The following is a 21,069-nucleotide window of genomic DNA, read 5'->3' as shown; positions in this document are numbered from 1 at the left end:
TTTTAAACAGGATCTCTGTAACAGAATCTCTGTCACTCAGGCTGGAGTACAGTGGTGCTTTCAGCCTCAACCTCCCAGGCATCAATCCTCCAACTGTAGCCTCCCAAATATTAATATATTAATAGTTGGAACTACAGGTGCTCACCACCAGGCCTGGCTAATTTGAGTACTGACTTGATTTTGCCATTGTAGAAATGGCATGTACAACATCTTCAGAGGCTCTGGCATATTTTATAAAGGTAGAAAAGCAAATGTTTTCTCTGAAGCTGTTTACAATTAACTATCATACAAATGCAAATTCAAAAGTCAGTTTTTAGACTAACTTTAAAAACCATATAAGATTAAAGTAATGTTTGTTTTCCTAATATAAATTTTTTAAATCAGTTATTTCAAATTTAAGAGGACTTATGGATAATTAAGCGAATTGCTAAGAAGTCTTTTTTAAATCATCTTAAGCATTAAATTAGCATCTCAATGTATTAATAAAAACATCATAAAGTAAGAAAACATTTGTGATTTCTCCTTACTGTGGTGAGGTTGAAGAGAAATCTAGATTCCTGGATTCTTTTTGTAGTTTAAGCAGGAAGTTTCCAAATTTCAACCTATAATTATTTATTATAATATATCATTCGTTTATAATTTTTTCTTTTTTTTTTTTTTGAGATAGAGTTTTGCTCTTGTTGCTCAGGCTGGAGTGCGATGGCACAATCTTGGCTCACCACAGCCTCAGCCTCTCGGTTCAAGCAATTCTCCTGCCTCAGCCTCCCGAGTAGCTGGGATTACAGGCATGCACCACCACGCCTGACCAATTTTGTATTTTTAGTGGAGACGGGGTTTCTCCATGTTGGTCAGGCTGATCTTGAACTTCTGACCTCAGGTAATCCGCCCACTTCACCCTCCCAAAGTTCTGGGATTACAGGCGTGAGCCACCGTGCCCGGCTGTACATAATTTTTTCAAAGTGTTTATGTATCACTGTAAATTTTCTTTTCCAAAATGTTTCTGTATTATTTTACATTTTCTCATACCAATAATAGGTAGTATAAAATACATTGCAAACAGTAAGCTTTGTTTTCCATTAAAGAGATTGTGTTTTAGTCAGTAATATTTTTAATGTTTCAGTCTTAGATTTTTTTTTTTTTTTTATGTAGGGAAGAAACTATCACTCAGACTGATTTCATGACATAAGGAGTGTGAGAAATTGTGTAGGGAGGATAAAAATTTAGAGCAAAGCTAAGTAAATAAGGTTTAAACACTTTTTATGTAGTTAGCAAAAATGATTCTTAAGATGCTCGTTAAGGGGGTTTATTGCTTATCCAGAAGATTTGACCTTGTAAATTGACTTATTCTTCTCCAAGGCACTTGAGAGAAAAGACAACGATAGCAGTTACATCTAGAGGCTATTATGGATTGGAGGATGAGAAGGGAACTGCATGTACGTCAACAAGACGTCGGTCAACACCGCGAAGTTTGGCAGGCTTGACAAGTGGAGTTTTTGAATCTATAATGGTTCAAGTTTTGAGACAGGAAGAACAGCTGAGAGCAAAAGAAGAAAAAAGGTAAACGTTAAAAAAAATTTCATAATTTGAGCTGCATAATTTTTATGTGCCCGTATCAAATTTCTGGGCCCATTTTAGTAGTGTTCCAAAATGCATTGTTACAGAAGTGTGAATTCATAATAAAATACCACAATAAAATTTGTTTAAAATATAATTTTAAAATTTAAAAGCACTTATCTTGAGGCTATACAAAAATAATTTCTGCAAAATATTTCAGAGTGCTTTCTAGATTTCTGGTAGTATTCATTCACAAGTGAATTTTACGTTTTAAATTAGAGGAATTTTCTGTAGATTTGTAGTTTTAGAACAGAATCATAGACTTTTAAAATTAGGAGAAACTCCAGAGATTATATAGTTCAAGCATGACATAAATTCACCTCTTCCTGTTCCTCTACTGGTATTAATTTCCTGAATAACTGTGCTTACTCTGGGCTCATCAGGAAAAGGTATTGTGGTCAATTAGTGGTAGCTTCTAAGGTCTGGGACCATAAGATTGATGGTGTTTATATAACATTTTAATTTATAAAAAGAGAACCAGGGCCCAGAGAGGTAAGTGACACTGATGTTTCTATACTGACCAAAAAAAAAAAAAAAAAAAAAAACTGGTTATTTTTACAGGAGTACATCAAATTGCAAACTATGTTAGGAGTGATTACTAATGTTATAAGGACTTGTTAATGCTGGTCAGAGGCAATTTATAATATTTTGTTGCTGCTCTTGTAATAATAAATGTAACTTGCTTTGTAATTTGTAGGATTAAAACTCAGCCTTGAGACTTTCTACCATCATACTTTTTCTAGCAGTGATTAATTTGGAAATGTGCTGTGAAGTACTTTTTTTTTCCTTGTGCAGAGCTTTATAGAACTACTCCTACTATAGGAAAGGAGGGCTTATGGAAAGGGGTAAAGATTAACTTGACAGTAGTGTACAGTAGATTGGAATGGGAAGAATTGAAGAAAAGGAAGGCTTGTGGGAAAAAGGAAGCCTGTAGTGGTCTACACCTCCACTGCTGGTCACCGCCTCCATTACTGGTCACCAGAAATTGGAATAGATCAGATTGTTCTAAGATCAATTAGTGAGACTTAGTACCTTCCTTGATATAGGGAGAATAAAAGAAGATACAAAGATAAGTCAAAAAGTAGTTGTAATAGTAGTAATATCAACAATAAGAAGATAAAAGAAAGAATAGCTAATATTTATTGACCATGAGTATTTGCCAGGTTTAGCTCTAAGCACCTTACTTGTATTCGTCATTTATCCTGAGGCACAGAGTGATTAAGTAACTTGCCCAAGATCATAGTTTTTGAATGGTGAACTCAATGGAACCCAAGCACTAGATAGAGCTTGTGCTCTTAAGCGGTATACCATTCTTGTGATTTGTAAAATGGTAGCAAAGAAAATAGAAGAGCTTGAAAATGTGAGTCCAGGTTGAGAAAAGAACACTGAACTCATTTTGAACAAATAGTTCAATATGATAATGAAAAAATTTACATATCCAAGCAGGAATGGGTAGTGGGAAACTATAAATATGACTCAATCTTTGTGTACCCTGACATCAAATAAACATAGGAGAATAAGCCATGGGAGGAAAAAGCTCTGTTAAATATCATAGTAACTATGATAATTTAATAGAGTTATATAAATTAAGCTATCTCTTTTGGTGTTAATGGTTTAAATTATAAAATATTTTAATCATAGAACAAAGAATAAATAAAGCATATGCTGTGGAGAAATAGGAAGGCTTTTATACTGTTGGTAGGAATGTAAATTAGTTCAACCATTGTGGAACATGATATGGTGATTCCTCAAAGATCTAGAACCATTTGACCCAGCAATTCCATTGCTGGGTATATACCCAGAGGAATATAAATCATTCTGTTATAAAGACATATGCACACTTATGTTCATTGCAGCACTATTCACAATAGCAAAGATACGGAGTCAGCCCAAATGCCCGGCAATGATAGACTGGATAAAGAAAATGTGATACATACACACTGTGGAATACTATGCAGCCATAAAAAGGAATGAGATTATGTCATTTGCAGGGACATGGATGAAGCTGGAAGCCATTATCCTCAGCAAACTAACAGAGGAACCGAAAACTAAACATCACATTTCTCACTCATAAGTGGGAACTGAACAGTGAGAACACATGGACACAAGGAGGGGAACAACACACACTGGGTCGAATAAGGCGGGTGGAGAAAGGGGGATCCTCAGGATAAATAGCTAATGGATGCTGGGCATAATACCTAAGTGATAGGTTGATAAGTGCAGCACACCACCATGGCACATGTTTACTTGTGTAAACAGTCCTGCACATCCTGCACATGCATCTTGGACCTTAAAAAAAAAAAAAAAAAAAAAAAAAAAGGCCTATGTGCCCACATTCCAACAATTTTTAAAAAAGTATTAAGTCATAAATGATATTAAGGTTTCCTGTAGTTCTGTTATAGAGGAAATGCCTGTCTTAACTTTTTGTTTATCATTCCCATGCATTTTATTACTGAACTGTAATAATACTTTTTTTTTTTTTGAGATGGAGTTTCGCTTTCGTTGCCCAGGCTGGAGTGCAGTGGTGGGATCTCACCTCACCACAACCTCCACCTCCAGGGTTCAAGCAATTCTCCTGCCTCAGCCTCTCAAGTAGCTGGGATTACAGGCATGCACCACCATACCAGGCTAATTTTGTATTTTTAGTAGAGACGAGGTTTCTCCATTTTGGTCAGGCTGGGCTTGAACTCCCAGCCTCAGGTGATCTGCCTGCTTTGGCCTTCCAAAGTGTGGGGATTATAGGCATGAACCACCATGCCCTGCCAAGAATTCTTTATGTATTCTGAATATAAGTCCTTTGTCAGATGCATGTGTTCAGCAAGTGTTCTCTCAGTCCATGACCTTCATTTTCAGTGTTTTTTGAGGAGAAGTTTTTGCCTTGGAAATTTGAATCATCCATTTTTTAAATGTTTTTGTGATTTACCTAAGGAATCTTAGCGTACCCAAGGTTATGAAAATTTTTTTTCCAGAAATTTCTAAGTTTTAATTTTTCTGGTTGTGTTTATTATCCTTTTAAAGTTAATTTTTGTGTGGAGTAGGAAGTAAGGAAAACTTTACTTTTTTCCATATGGATAACCATTCCTTAAGTAACATTTGTTGAAAAAAACTGTTCTTTCACCACTGTATCTTTGCATCTTTGTTGAAAGGCAATTAAAGTATATTTGTGAGTCTTTCTGAACTGTGTTCTGTTTCATTTAGCTATGGGTCTGTCTTTATGTTAACACTGTATTGATTTGATTACTATAACTGTACAGTAAGTCTTGAAATTAAATAGCATATCTTCCAACTTTTTTTTCTTTTTTTTTTTTTCCAAATTCGTTTGCCTATACTGGGATATTCACTTTTTATGTAATTTTAAAATCATATTGTTAGTGGCTACAGAAAAAGCCTGGGAAGGTTGATTGAGAGTACATTGAAGTTATCAATTTCTGGATAACTGTTTTGTTTTCTTTTTTTCTTAGCTGTATTTTGTAGTTTTCAGTGTATATATTTTTTTTATGTATTTGGTTATCTTTTTCCCTACATGTTTTATGTTTTTTATGCAATTGTAAATTTAAAATTTAATTTACAATTATTTATTGCTAATTTATCTAGAAATACAAACTTTAATATAGTAACCCTTTGTCTTTTCTGAGTTTTGTTGGATTTTGTCAGGTTTTGCTTCATGTAATATGAAACTCTACTAATAGATACATAGATACGGCTTTTATGTTTTTTGATTTATTGACTTATTTCTTATGTCCCTTTTTATCTCGTAATATTTCTTACATTCCTTAATATTCCATTTTATCTATATTGTTGGCTAATTATAATGCTCTGCTTCATTGTTTTATTTTTTTTTAAGTAGTTTCTATAGGATTTACAGGATGTGGTTTAATTTATCATAGTCAGCTTCAAATAATGCTATAACACTTTTCATTCTTTGTGCTATTGTCATATACTTTTCTTCTACATGTGGTTTTTTTTTTTTTTTTTTTTTTTTTTTTTTTTTTGAGACAGAGTGTTGCTCTTGTTACCCAGGCTGGAGTGCAATGGCGCAATCTCGGCTCACCACAACCTCCTCCTCCTGGGTTCAAGCAATTCTCCTGCCTCAGCCTCCTGAGTAGCTGGGACTACAGGCACGCGCCACCATTCCCAGCTAATTTTTTGTATTTTTAGTAGAGACGGGGTTTCACCACATTGACCAGGATGATCTCGAACTCTCGACCTCGTGATCCACCCGCCTCAGCTTCCCAAAGTGCTGGGATTACAGGCTTGAGCCACCGTGCCCAGCTCTACATGTGTTTTAAACCCCCAGTAAACTGTTATTGTATGTGCGCTAAATAGTTGTGTTTTGAAGAAATCTTAGAATGAAGATAAATATATTTAATCCATACATTTATCCTTGTAACATTCTGCCTTCTTTTATATTGATCCATGATGCCATCTGATATCATTTTTCTACTTCCTGCAGAGCTCTTTTAGCATTTCTTATAATGTAGGTCAGCCAACAGTGAATTCTGAGTTTTTTTCCTGTCTGAAAAAGTTTTTATTTTTCCTTGCATTTTTTTTTTTTTTTTTTTTTTTTGAGACGGAGTTTCGCTCTTGTTACCCAGGCTGGAGTGCAATGGCGCAATCTCGCTCACTGCAACCTCCACCTCCTGGATTCAAGCAATTCTCCTGCCTCAGCCTCCTGAGTAGCTGGAATTATAGGCACATGCCACCATGCCCAGCTAATTTTTTGTATTTTTAGTAGAGATGGGGTTGACCAGGATGGTCTGGATCTCTTGACCTCGTGATCCACCCGCCTCGGCCTCCCAAAGTGCTGGGATTACAGGCGTGAGCCACTGCACCCAGCCTTTCCTTGCATTTTGAATGATGGAGAGGAGTATGTGTGTGTGTGTGTGTGTGTGTGTGTATGTGTGTATTGTAATACACACATATATATGACTGTATTGACGGGTTTTTTTCCCTGTCGGCAGTTTAAGCATGACATGTTTTACTGTGCATAGTTTTTTTAAGAGAAGCCTGCTGATTTCCTTATCTTTGTTCCTCTATGAGTTGTCTATCTTATTTCTCTTAACTGCCTTTAAGATTTTCTCCTTATTACTGGCTTTCAGCAATTTGTCATGTGCATTTGATGTGAGCTTAGGTGTGTGTGTTTGTGTTTATCTTGCTTGAGGTTCATTTTACTTCTTTGATCCATAGACTTTCAGTCTTCTTTGTGCTATTTTCAAGATTGCTCATATTTTCTTCTGCAGTGTCTCATCCAGCAAACTTTTTACTGAATATAATTTTTTCATCTCCAAAAGTTACATTTAGTTCTGTTTTTTTATATAACTTTATTTCTCTCATTATCTTCATGTTTTAATTTCTTATCTCTAACTCTATCATCTTTGTGTTTTCTAAGTTTTCGTATTATTTTTCTCCTGGTCATGTTATATTTTTATGCTTCTTGGCATATCCAGTAATTTTTATTGGAAATTAGACTTTGTGAACATTGCTTTGTTGAGTCTGGAATTTTATTTACCTCCTTTGAAGAGAATTAGCCTTTGTTTTGGCAAGTGTTTCTTATAGAACAATTGGAAAAGTCCAGATTTTAAGCTGTTTTGGCGGGGGTGGTCTGAAATAGCCTTCACTCTTATTCAGCCCTACAACATGATCCCTCTCAGGCCTCTGCTAAATGCTCCTAAGTGGTGACTGAGGACTTTCTGCTTCAGCTGGTCAGAACTCAAGTTACTTCCCCAATTTGTGTTGCTATCCAAATTGTTACCTTGTAATTTTCTGGTCAGATTCAACTTTGTGGAGTTTAGCAAGTCACAGCCAAGACAGTCGGCTCTCCATGTGTGCAGGTTCCACATGCACTGATTCAACCAACTGCAAATCAGAAATATTTGGGGAAAAAAAATAAAAACAATAATACCACAATTTTGAAAATATGAAATTTAAAATACAATATAGGTATCTGTTCTGTATAACTTCTTTCTTTTGGAATTATCTCACAACTTCCAAGTGCTTCATCCTCCCCAAATGCCAATGTCTATCCCCTCAACTCCACTCCACGGAACTCTGTGTTCCCCTCTTTCTGTGCTCATAGTCTACTCCTTCAGTCAGAAAGCTGGATGTCTTAGTTTATTTTCTGTTGCTTATAACAAAATACTGGAAATTGGGTGATTTATGAAGAAAATGAATTTGTTTCTTACAGTTATAGAGGCTGTGAAGTCCAAGTTCAGGGAGTATATCTGGTAGTCATCTTGCTGGTGGTGACTTTCTACAGAGTCCCAAAACTGCACAGGACATCACGTGGTGAGGGGGCTGAGTGTGCTAACTCGTCTCACTTGCTTCCCCTTTATAAAGCAGTCATCCCATTCCCAGGATAACCCATTAATCTATTCATGGATTAATCCACTCATTTGGGCAGAATCCTCATGACCCTATAACCTCTTCAAGGTCCCCTCCTCTCATTACTGCCACACTGTGGCAATATTTGTCCACATGAGTTTTTGAGGGGACAGATATTCAAACCAACTGTCCTAGCACTGGGCAGTTGTAGGGATCATCTCATTTGTTCTACTTCTCTTGGTGGTCACAGTTAGAGTACATCTGGTAGTCATCTTGCTGGTATACTGTTTGTTCTATGTCCAAAAACATGTTTTATATATTGTGTTCAGTTTGTAGTTGCTTGCAGTAGGAAGGTAAATTTGATTCAGTCACTTCATCATGACCACAAAAAGTGGTCATTTCCATGCATTTTTAATGTTATAATTATATAGGTATATATTTGTAGATAATATATAACATTGCTTTGCATGTCTTTAACATTTATATAAATGGCAACTTACACACACACACACACACACACGTACATATACACATACATACACACATAAAATTTCAATAGGTTTTTGGGAAACAGGTGGTGTTTGGTTACATGTATAAGTTCTTTAGTGGTGATTTCTGAGATTCTGCTGCACCTATCACCCGAGCAGTGTACACTTTACCCAAAGTTTAGTCTTTTATCCCTCACAACTTTCTGTTTTCATTTATTTATGTATCTCAGCTTTACTCATGTTGAACTGTTTTGTTCTAGTTTATTTCAAGTGTTATAGAATAACTGTATAATAGTATTACATCATGTGACTGTATTTCAGTGTACCCATTTTCCAGAAGAGATGGGACATTTTGAAGTGTTTCTATTATTTCATTATTATAGAATACCATAATAAACATTCTTGTGTCTCCCTTGAGGATGGAGATAGAGATAGATTAGATTGATTGATTGATGATAAATAGATTGGATGCATCGATGGATAGATAGATGGGCAGATAGATAGTCCAGATCTCTCCTTTAAGTTTCAGACCTAATTGCCTGCTTAACATCTCCTCTGGATGTCGTATCTGTCAGTGTTGGTATCAGTGTCTCTCCTCTGCCCAGAAAAACATGTGGCACAGTCATATTACGATATTTCAAGAAGGGTTTCTTTTCAAAGGGGTTGCAATGTAGCAGAATCTTAAGAAATAAGGCTGTAACCAGGGCAAGCAGAGAGAGTAACTGGTACCCAGGAAACAGTTCTAGAGAAGAGACTGTTTTGAGAAGATTCCTTTTATTGAATGACAAAGCCCAAGGCAGCCTCATGAAAAGGGAGCCAAGAGAATAAATGCTTCATCCCACTTTCTTTTATCTTTCTGACCACCTCTCAGGTCTCTCCACTTTGTGAACCTGAGCAGACTGAGAATGAGGTTGCCTGTTGATACAGATAAACCTTACAGTGAAGGATGGAGAATGGATCTAGAGGCAAACAATCTAATGTATACTAATACCTTGTCAAGAATTAGTCAGAGACTAGCTGAGAGTATAGATTTTATAAATTTAGATAGAGAAAGGACTTTGAAAGCACAGAAAGAGTTGTGTTAGAAAGAGGGGAAGGTGCCAAAGATCATATGCTTCCTGTACTTGTGCATTAGTCCTGGGTGTAGGCTTCTTCTTCTTTTTTTTAAAAAAAAAACCTTTGGCATAAGAAGTGAGGAAAACAGTTCTTGTCTTGTTAAGTAGCTTAAAACACCTGTTATATCAGAAGTTTGAGATCAAGATAGTAGCAGGCTGAAAAATTTAGTATGTATTTTAATATGGTTAACACTTTAATTATTTGATATTTGATGGACATCTGATAATTTATAGCTGATCACCTGGGCAGACACAAACTCAAAAGTAGATTATTTTTAAATTTTTACTCTCTCTCTCTCTCTCTCTCTCTCTCTCTCTCTATATATATATATATATATATATATATATATATATTTTTTTTTTTTTTTTTTTAAAACCAACCCTGGCCTACAGAAATTTTTTTTATAATCTTTAAATGTAACAATTTGGTTTCTAATTTGTTACTTATTCCATTTAAAGGAAGGAAGCTCCCCACTCTATATTTTAATTTTTATACCGTAGGCCAATTTCCTTCCTTGTGCAGTATATGCCGTCAAAATAATGGCTTCTTAGATTGCCAGATTTAAAATCCTGGCATTCCTCTATTGCTCTCTATTAGTTTGGATAGCTTTGGAAACCAATATAAAGGAGATGGCAAGTGACGGTCTGGTGAACAGAGAGGAATAAATATTGAGAAAGGCTTGGTAGTCTGCCCATCTTCAAGAAAATGCTGATAGGACAACAGGCAGTCTTGGGGAATCTGATGCAGAGAGATCCTGCGGATTGAGACAGCAGCCCTCCAAGCGAAAGTCGGAAAATTGAGTGAAAGAGCCAATTAATTTATTGCTGAAATAGTCTTAAGCTAATCACAACCACCACCACATTCTGTTGATAATGACAACCTTAAGCCATTAAGGAATGATTGAATTATATTTTGTGTACCTTGTTTATTAAACAGGAAAGTAAGTAGGTCATATATTTTAGATACTTCCCCACCCCCCCCGAGAGGGAGTCTTGCTCTGTTGCCCAGGCTTGAGTGAAGTGGTGCAATCTTGGCTCACTGCCACCTCTGCCTCCCGAGTTCAAGCAGTTCTCCTGCCTCAGCCTCCTGAGTAGCTGGGACTACAGGTACCTGCCACCATGTCCAACTAATTTTTGTAGTTTATAGAGATGGGATTTTGCCATGTTGCCTAGGCTGGTGTCAAATTTCTGACCTCAGGTGATCTACCCTCCTCAGCTTCCCAAAGTGCTGGGATTACAGGTGTGAGCCACCATGCCTGACCATTTTAGATACTTTAAAAAAAATAAAATTGATGAAAATTGGCAGTTGGTTTCCTCAAGTAAATTTCTGTTTATCTGGAATATGACATTATTAGGTAGTTTTGATAACTTAAGTCTGCCTTAGTTGTATTAAAATACTAGATCTGTTCGCTGTCCCTTTTTTGCAAAACTGTTTGGATTACAAGAAATAGTGGGGTTTTTTTTGTTTGTGTGTTTTCTTTTTGAGACAAGGTCTCTGTGTCCCAGGCTGTAGTGCAGTGATATGATCACGACTCACTGCAGACTCCACCTACCAGGCTCAAGTTATCCTCTCACCTCAGCCTCCCAAGTAGCTGGGATTACAAGCACGGCCACCACACTTTGCTAATTTTTACATTTTTTCTAGAGGCAAGGTCTCACTATATTTTCCAGGCTGGTCTCAAACTCCTGGGCTCAAGCCATCCTCCCGCCTTGGCCTCCCAAAGTGTTGGGATTATAGGTGTGAGCCAGTGTGTATTTTGTAAGTACTCTTTATTTCATGTACTTGTACAAGCTTATTGGTATTTTACTGATTTGGAAATCATTAAAATTTGAAATTATTTTTTTAACTCCAGGGATTATTTTTGTAAAATAAATACTATGACTTTATAATTAAGTGATTTATTTTCATATTCTATAGCACAAAGCAACAGTGACTTAATTAAATATATATTCATCATTTGTGGCCACTCAGCATTTTTAAATGGCTTTCTTACATTTTGGTAATTTCCTGTATTACAAGTCTTAACTTACCAGGATAGATGCCAGAAAATTTATATTCTCAAACCGACTCACAGGTAAGGTAGAGTTATATGAGCAGACATACACTTCTTAGTTGAAATTATATGGGAACATCAGGTAGCAGTCTTGGGTGAGAGGGTTTATCTTTTGGTAAAGGAGGTAGTAGGAGTTTCTGGTTCTTCCAGGTTATTGATATCAAAGATGCCAATTAGTGCTGACAGTCTAGTTTTTCCTGGAGAGCCTCCTATGTGTGGTTGGGATTGTTTTCTGACTTTTTGTTATCTAAGTTTAGCTCTCTGACTCCTAAGAGAGCTTCTGTAAGCTCCCTACTAATCCTTAAATAAATTCCTTTTCTGTTTCAACTAGCCAGAGGAGATTCTGGTGTTGCCAGATAAATAAGCTGGAGTGATGGACTCGATATGAATGGTTAATTTTCCTAAAATATAATATTATGTGTTATTCATTTTAGCAAATATAAATATATGTCTTGCTTTCCTTTTTTCATGTCACCAAGTTGTGTGCATTGTATTGTTTCCTCAGTTAATGGATTATTTTGGATTAAAGCTCCCATTTCTTTTACTAAATTGTAATGTCTTTGAGAGTAGGGTCCGTGTTTTCTCACCTCTTTGTATCCTCACACATGGTAAGCATTCAATAAAAGTTTATTAAACTATAACAGTAAAGTTAGGATACTTTAAAACTTAATTTTCTTTTGGAAAGCTAGTGTTTCTGCCAAATTAGGCATGGCTAAAATAACCTTAGGTACAGCTTCTATTAGTATTTCACAGAGTAATAGGTAAACATGCCACAACCCAGTAAGGAGCAATATCATAAATGAGAGCTGATGGGGGCGGGGGTGGGGAGGAAACGGGACGATTTTTCTTGTTTATTCAGTATTGTTTTTGTACCTTCTTCTTAAAAATAGCAAACGTTTTTGCAACTATCCTTAGGCAGTCTTTTGGCATTTCCCCAACATTGAAGGTTTAATTTTTTAAGCTGCTATTTTAGAAACGTGCACTGCTTTATCTTCTTCAGTACTGTACTTTTGAACAAATTTTTTTCATGAGAATAATTCTGGAAGCTGGCTTTTTGTCTGTCCTTTCAGCAAAATGTGATGTGCTTAAGCATTTTTAAGATACTATTTAAAATTTTTTAACTATTAAGTGTTAATGTTTTTTAAAAATGGCTGATTATATATATTAACTCTAGAGATCTTTGGCAGGTTTCCATTACCTGTTTACCATACTACTGAGGATCAGGAAAGAGACTCCATGGTTATATTTCTAAAGGGCTATTCTGTGTTATACTGGCCTACACCAGCCATGTACTTTCTTTTCCTTCCTCATATCTTGTTAGTATTCAGAGTCTGAGGCTAGATTCCATAATCCTCCCCTGAAAGATACAATGTGTGAGAAACAGCAGCAATGTGAGTAGCAGCCCTTCATTAATTTCAGATAGTGCATGCAGATGGCAGCATCACTGTGTCATGGCCCTGACAAGCACCTGAGTTAATGAAATTTGTGTATTATACCATTGCCTCATTTTCTTCTTCTTCTAGAAGTAAGCCAGTTGGTACTAACTTTGGCATACCAGGCAAACTGTGTTTCTGTCTCTTAAACTGACCTGTTAGGAAAACTTGGGGCAAGTTATTTCACTCTTCTATATGTCCTTTGTATCCGTGGCAGGTAAATAGTTTGTGAAATTACCTTATCACCAATCTTTATATTGGCCAGAAGTTGCTTTTCATTTCTTTAGGCAAAGCAAGTCCATAAAAGATTTTTCATCTACTCCAACTTTCCCTTTCATTTTCTTCCCTGAGCACTAGTTGTCACTCTTTCAACCTTTGCAGAACATATAACACTCTTCTCTGCCAGAACAAAATGTATTTAATTGTTGTTAGTTATGTATGCATTGCCTTCAGGATTCCCATATTCTTTTTTGCTGTGCTTTCCCCACTTGGTGTTGACTCTTCATATCTCTTCTACTGTTTGGCACTTCCTAGTTCCATAATCTTACTTCCTTTGGATATAAACAAGGTGTCACATTTAATTTTGAAAATAGAAATCTGCCATAAACAAAGTTATATTTTACTTGTCTGTGTAACCAAAAAGGGAGAATTTCTAGGCTTACAGTCTGAGATGTTTTCTAACCAATACGTGATTTTATACTGAGCTCATAGTCAGGATTAATTATGACAAGATTAACCAAAATCAGTTTTCTGTGCCAAGAATAGTAATAAACAACCCCAGTTTCTGATGGTTGATTCTAAGACACAGTATCCTATTAAAAACTTTTAAACAAACTGAATTAAATTTTATGGGAAATAACTTGAAACTTTTCCTATTGTTAACGATAGTATATTGAAGAAAGATATTCTACCCTTCTCAGTACATAAAGTGTAGAAAAACTAAATTTCATGATGAAATACACAGTATCCATAAATGTAATGTAAACATTAATTTAAATCATCTGTTATTTTTTAGCTTTTGAAAATTTAAGACTTTTTAAAAATTTTACAGACATTCTGGTTTAAAAGTCACAGAGTATCTTTAAGGCTACTAAAAGGCAGCAGTCTTATCCAACTCAACTTCAAGCACATGACTCAGAATCAGCTACCTTTAACTTTTAGCTATTTCTTCTGGTAATCCTGTTCACATTTCTTATTTAGAATCCTGTTCACATTTGTTATGTTGCCGTTTCTTGATTTTTTAAATTTGGCATTATCTGTTGATACTTACTCCATATTTTTTCTCTTTTTGCCTTCTTTGTCTCCTAATAAAATAGACTTCATAAAATATTTAAATTAGTGGAGATGGAAACAGAAATTCAAAAAAATAGTAAATTCTATTATTTTAGTCGCTACCATAGAAATTTTCACATTAATTGGTAACTTATCAGTACTAATCATTATTTTTGCCCTCTTTCTGACTAATACAAGGACCTTGACATCCTTTTCAGGCATGCACCACCACACCCGGCTAATTTTTGTATATTTAGTAGAGACGGGGTTTCACCTTGTTGGCCAGGCTGATCTCAAATTGCTGACCTCAAATGATCTGCCTGCCTTGGCCTCGCAAAGTGCTGGGATTACAGGCACAAGCCACGGAGCCTAGCAGTCGTTGTCATTTATTTTAATTCTATCTTGTCTTTTTTTTTTTTTTTTAACTCCATAGAAAATTTTTATTATTGTTTTATGCCATATTTATGTAGATTAACCTATGTATTACCACTGTTTCTTTTTTTCTTTTGAGACAAAGTTTTGTACTTGTTGCCCAGGCTGGAGTGCAATGGCATGATCTTGGCTCACTGCAACCTCTGCCTCTTAGGTTCAAGTGATTCTCCTGCCTCAGCCTCCTGAGTAGTTGGGATTACAGGCATATGCTACCACACCCAGCTAATTTTGTATTTTTAGTAGAGACAGTGTTTTTCTATGTTGATGGTCTCAAATTCTCAACCTGAGGTGATCTGCCTGCCTCAGACTCCCAAAGTGCTGGGATTATAGGTGTGAGCCACTGCACCTGGCCACTTTTTCATTTTTTTTACTATCTTTATGCTTCAGTTAGGTAGGGATCACTGTTCTCCTTTAGAAATCCCTGTAGATTGTGTTTTTTAGTCACAAATAACACCTTTTTTTTTTTTTTTGGTCTGAAAATGTCTTTTTGTCTATATTTTTGAAAGATATTTTTACTCTGGCAATTTCTGTGGCACTTATTTTCTGAGTATACTAAAGATATTCCATTGTGTGCTGGCTTTTATTATTGCTGTTGAAGGGTGTCTTAGTCCATTTTGCATTTCTGTAAAGAGATACCTGAGGCTGGATAATTTATTTGGCTCATGGTTTTGTAGGATGTATGGGAAGCATGGGGCCAGCATCTGCATCAGGAGAGAGCCTCATACTGCTTCTACTCCTAGCAAAGGGTGAAGGGGAGCCAACATGTCACATGGTGAGAAAGAGAACAAGAGAGAGAAGAGGAAGGTGCAAGGCTCATTTTAACAATTAGTTCTCATGAGAACTAGTAGAGTGAGAACTCACTCACTACAGTGAGAATGACACCAAGCCATTCATGAGGGATCCACTCCCATAACCCAAACACCTCTTACTAGGCTCCACTTTCAGCATTGGGAATCCGATTTCAACATGAGATTTGGAGGGTACAGATATCCAAACTATATCAAGGAGTTAGCTGTAAATCTGTCTTTATTGTAATTTCTGTATTTTTTATTTCTAAAAGTTCTTTTTAGTTCTTGTTCAAAACTGCTTTGTCATTTTTTATAATCTCTCTTTGCTCAATGTTTTCAGTTTATTTTCACTGAACATTGTATTTCTTGTGTTTTATAATTCGTACATCTGTTATCTTGGGGTCAGATTCTTTCTTTCTGTCTCCCCTAATATCTTAATTCCTTTTATGTTTTATCTTTGACTGTGAACTCATTTTTTAGCACTGTAGCAATAGGAGTTCCTTAAAGTCTAGGCTTAAGGTACATTCCATCAGAGATTTGATTTTCTGTTATTCACGTAACAGACAGCAATATTGGCATGAAACCACATTAAACTCATTTCTTAGGGTAATGTTTTTCTGAGCTCTCAAGAAATGTGAATTTGGGCAATAAAACCATATGAGTCAGCTTATAGTTACATATTCTTAAGATTTTCTTTTTCTTCCACCCACCATTCCCATTGTGAAGATAAAAAAATTTTCTTGTAGTCCTCCAGTTGAAAATGGGGAGAAGGGACTTTTTTCTAGTATACCCATCTACTGAGTCTGTATGCTTTTGGAGTCCCAGCTCTGTACCGAGGAAGCCAAATTCTGCCTGTCCACTACCATGCTCATTCAGTAAAAAATAAAAGTCCATAAAACTCTAAGCACTTTTGGAAAAAAGGTGAATTTTATTAAGAATATTTAACATTTTTTAGGTATTCAGATGTAAAAATATATATATATATATATAAATTCCAAATCACTAATGACAGTTTCTTTATTAATGTTTTAAAATAAACCAGGACTGATAAATAAGATGACTTGTTGTATTTGTAATAGCAAAGTAGTTATGGCATTTCAACCAAAAATGTAAAAGTAGGCTGTTCTATAAAAGAGCAGTTTGTGATATTTGCCAAAGTAGTGTTCTTACTGTATTTAGCTTAATAGATTGCAATCTGATTTATAGAAAAATGCAGTGTCAGACATTGATTTGTTCCCCTTTTTTTTTTTGCTGTTGTAAATAATACTGCTAAGAACATTCGTGTCCAAGTTTTCATGTGGACAAATATTTTTATTTCTCTTGGGTATATACCTAGGAATAGAATTGTTGGATCACATGGTAACTCACTCTGTGTTTAACCTTCTGAGGTTAAACACACTGTTTTTTAAAGCAATTATACTGTCTACGGTGTATGAGGTTTTTAGTTCCTCCACTTTTTCACCAATACTTGTTACTATCTGTCTTTTGTATAGCAACTATCCAAGTAGGTTTGGAGTAGTATCTCATTCTGGTTTTGATTTGCATTTCTCCAATTGATAATGAGGTTGAGCATCTTTTCATGTGCTTTCATTGTTCATTTAAAGAAATATCTATTAAAGTTCAAGTTTCTTTCCCTTTTTTTTTTTTTTTTTTTTGAGATGGAGGTTTACTCTTGTTGCCCAGGCTGGAGTGCAGTGGTGCAATCTCGGCTCACTATGACCTCCACCTCCCAGGTTCAAGCAATTCTCCCGCCTCAGCCTCCCAAGTAGCTGGCATTACAGACATGTGTCACCACATGATTTTTGTATTTTTAGTAGAGACGGGATTTCACCATGTTGGCCAGGCTGGCCTCGAACTTCTGACCATAGGTGATCCACCCGCGTCAGCCTCCCGAAGTGCTGGGATTACAGATGTGAGCCACCACACTCAGCCTGTCCTTTGTTTAATTGGGCTATTTGTCCTTTTATTATTGTGTTGTAAGTATCATTATATATTCTATATACAAGTCTCCTGTTAAGTATATAGTTTACAAAAACATCCTCCCATTCTGTGAGTTGTCTTTATTGTCTTGATGTCTTTTAAAAGGACAAAATTTTCTAGTTTTGATGATACTCAATTTTTCTCTTATTACTTATTTTTTGGGGTGTCAGTTCTAAGAAACCATTGCTTAATCTAAGGTCACGAAGACTTATGCCTATCTTTGCATCTAATTTTTTTTAATTAATAAGTTTTTATACTAGTGTTAATAAAGAAAATCTTAAGGGGGGAAAAAAGCACTCATATTCCCATTAGGAGTTATTTACTTTTGCAGTACTGCCATCTCTCTGCTCAATATATACGTATTTTCATTATGACTATTAAGTACTGTGTTGTATTCTGACATTTTTTGTGTTGATACATATTAATTTTGATTTTTAAGGCTACATAATGTTTCCAGTTTATTTCCCAATTGTAAAACAATTTTGTTATAGTTATGTTTCTCTTATATGTCCAGTTAACATTGGTAAGTACATAACTTTTTGCTTCTGTAAAATTATTTTCTTAATACAACTTTCTGGGAATGGAATTATGGGGTCAAAAGATGTAAATACCTTCACAGCTCTTGTTTGAAGTCATATTACTTCTAGAAATTATTGTAATCAAATTCTACAGTGCTTTCATTTTGTAATTGAAGTTGGTATATATTATAAGCTGAAGAATTTACTTTGTGGATAATGGTGTCAGCAGTCTTCCATCAAATTTAGGGTGAAGTGATATGTGTATTTCTTCATCCGAAAAAAATGAAATGGTACTTTTATGAGGCACTTTGTACTGATATTTAAAACTAGGGCAGGCCAGGCATGGTGGCTTATGCCTGTAATTACCCCAGCACTTTGGGAGGCCGAGGCAGGCGGATCACCTGAGGTCAGGAGTTTGAGACCAGCCTGGCCAACATGATGAAACCCCATCTCTACTAAAAAGTAGCTGGGCATGGTGGCAGATACCTATAATCCCAGTTACTTGGGAGGCTGAGGCAGGAGAATTGCTTGAACCCAGGAGGTGGAGATTGCAGTGAGCCGAGATTGCGCTGCTGCACTCCAGCCTGGCCGACAGAGCGAGACTCCCATCTCAAATAAATAAATAATAAGTAAATAAATAAATAAATCTAGGACAGTTCATTGCCTTTTTGACTAAAGATAAATATAACATACGGCTGGGTGCAGTGGCTCACGCCTGTAATCCCAGCACTTTGGGAGGCCAAGGCGGGTGGATCATGAGATCAGGAGTTTGAGACCAGCCTGACTAACATGGTGAAACCCCTTCTCTACTAAAAACATAAAACTTAAGTCGGGCATGGTGACACGCACCTGAAGTCCCAGCTAGCTATAAGGGGGCTGAGGCAGGAGAATCACTTGAATGCAGGAGTTGGAGGTTGTAGTGAGCCAAGATCGTGCCACTACACTCTAGCCTTGGCAACAGAGCAAGACTCCATCTAAAAAAATACATATATAATATATAATATATATATATATATATATATAAAATAACATATTTAAAATTTATCATATTATTGTACCCTCTAAGTAATAATAGTATAATTTGTTAAATTTCTTTAGGCTTCGCGAGCAGGAAAGAAAAGAAGCAGAAGAAGCTAGTCAAAAGGAAATAGAAGAATGGGAAAGAAAACTTCTAGCTCAAGCAGCTCCAACTTGTATGGAGACCATGTGGGAAATTCCAGCTATTGGGCATTTCCTTTGTTTAGCCCAACAAATTCTAAATTTGCCAGAAATAGTCTTTTACGAATTGGAACGTTGTCTTTTGATGCCTCAGTGTAATGCTTTTCTATCTAAAATAATGACTTCTCTATTAAGTCCTCCCCATCGCAGACCTACGTTACATCGAAGACCTACTTTGCCTTACAGGACCTGGGAAGCAGCACTGAGACAGAAAGTACAGCAGTGGTACACTGCTGTAGGGCAGACTGAAAATCCTGATAACTGTGCTGAAAAACTGGGTTTGTGTCCTCAGTTTTTTAAAGTTCTTGGAGAAGTTAATCCATTGGAAGAAAAACCTTTTCACGAACTACCTTTTTACCAAAAAGTATGGCTACTTAAGGGTCTTTGTGACTTTGTGTATGAAACACAAAAAGAAGTTCAAGATGCTGTACTTGGACAGCCTATTCATGAATGCAGGGAAGTTATTCTTGGTTATGATTATTTGGAGAATGCTTATGTACATTTTCCACAGTTCTGTGGTGCAGATGTACGGATTTATAAGCAGAGACCCTTTCAAGCCCCGGAATTTCCAATTCCACCCATTAAAATACAAAGAGTCCCTCGGATTAAATTGGAGAAATTGAAGTGTGACTATGTTAGTACAAGTAATGGAGAACATAGATGTAGTAGAGAAAGCCTTCCCTCTGCGTTCAAGAAAGAGCAGGAGAATAATTTTGATCCAGCTTGCTGCCCTGCTAAGATTATCTTGGATAATCATGACATCTCTGTTGAAATGGAAACAAAATCCAACTATGGGATTGAAATTCACAGGCCTTGTGAAATTAAAAAAACTGATTGTTGTAAAGAAAATTTAGAGAAACCAGGGAGTCCAGGTGAAGTTACTGGTTTTGGAGAGCCTCTCAGTCCAGGTGAAATAAGGTTTGTAGAAAATCGGGAAAAATATGGTGAAGCTTCCAGAATAAAGATTGAACCCAATCCATTAAAAGAAAATACTCTAAAATCTTGCCAGATACATGTAAATGGAAGTCACAGTGATCATCCAGAAATTAACTGCCACAAAGTTGTAAGAGATATTCTATTAGAGCAATCACTACAAAGCCACAAGAAACTCAAACTAACTAAAATGAGGGCAAAAAAGAAGAAAAAGAAGAAAAAGAAATTGAAAGATGTTTTGAATGAAAAGTTACAGAGAAAGCGTGAAGGTCTTCATTCTCTTGCATTTAAGTCTTACAAACCTGAGATCCAGAATAAGTTATTGATCATCAAAAAAAAAGCAAAACACAAGAAGCACAAATCTGGTAAGCTAATACACGTGGATGGGAGTTGTAATTCAAATTGTTTTTTCAATTATGCATCATGGATGCTTTGATTGAGAGAGTAAAATGCACATGTGTGCATGCATGTGTATTTGAGGGTCTTTTCATTTTATGTTCCATGATTTAAAAGCTCAGAGCAGATGACATTTTATATATTTCCAACAAAAAAGGTACTGATACAGTATTTTGAATTTATTTTTCAGTTGAACATTTTGGACATTATGTTTTTAGCTTTCTGTGGACCAATTTCTTTCCCATCACTTATGAGAAATTTTTTTCCCCCAGGATAAGGGCAGTAAAAAACCCTGATTTCAGGAAGTAACATTTCCAGAATTAAAGTTCATAGAAACTAGCTTCTTAAACCAAGGGTAGTCAGATCATCTTCCTGGTTCTGTTGGTTTTTTTTCATATCATATATTTTTCAGAACTTTGTTTTCAGTATGTATTTCATATCAAGAAAATATGTGGAATATGAGAAAATTACATCAATTAATAAGACATGAAGCATATTTCTGTAAAA

The 21,069-nt window shown here is 35.9% G+C and overlaps 1 protein-coding gene across 3 annotated transcripts in view; it reads left to right on the top strand.

Moving 5' to 3' along the window:
* Positions 1-21,069, top strand: part of BRD10 (bromodomain containing 10) — an 83,615-nt gene that overhangs the window by 20,824 nt on the left and 41,722 nt on the right. For all 3 annotated transcript variants that reach the window (XM_074394780.1, XM_010338774.3, XM_003928177.4), the window contains exons 2-3: positions 1,357-1,557; positions 19,114-20,531. In XM_074394780.1, the coding sequence (XP_074250881.1) occupies positions 1,505-1,557; positions 19,114-20,531 (1,471 nt within the window). In that variant the 5' untranslated portion in view covers positions 1,357-1,504. The remainder of the gene's footprint in view (positions 1-1,356; positions 1,558-19,113; positions 20,532-21,069) is intronic.

This window comes from Saimiri boliviensis, chromosome 2 (assembly GCF_048565385.1).
Source record: "Saimiri boliviensis isolate mSaiBol1 chromosome 2, mSaiBol1.pri, whole genome shotgun sequence".
Taxonomy (NCBI): domain Eukaryota; kingdom Metazoa; phylum Chordata; class Mammalia; order Primates; family Cebidae; genus Saimiri; species Saimiri boliviensis.
The sequence above is the reverse complement of the archived record's forward strand: the minus strand, read 5'-3'. Positions and strand labels throughout refer to the sequence as shown.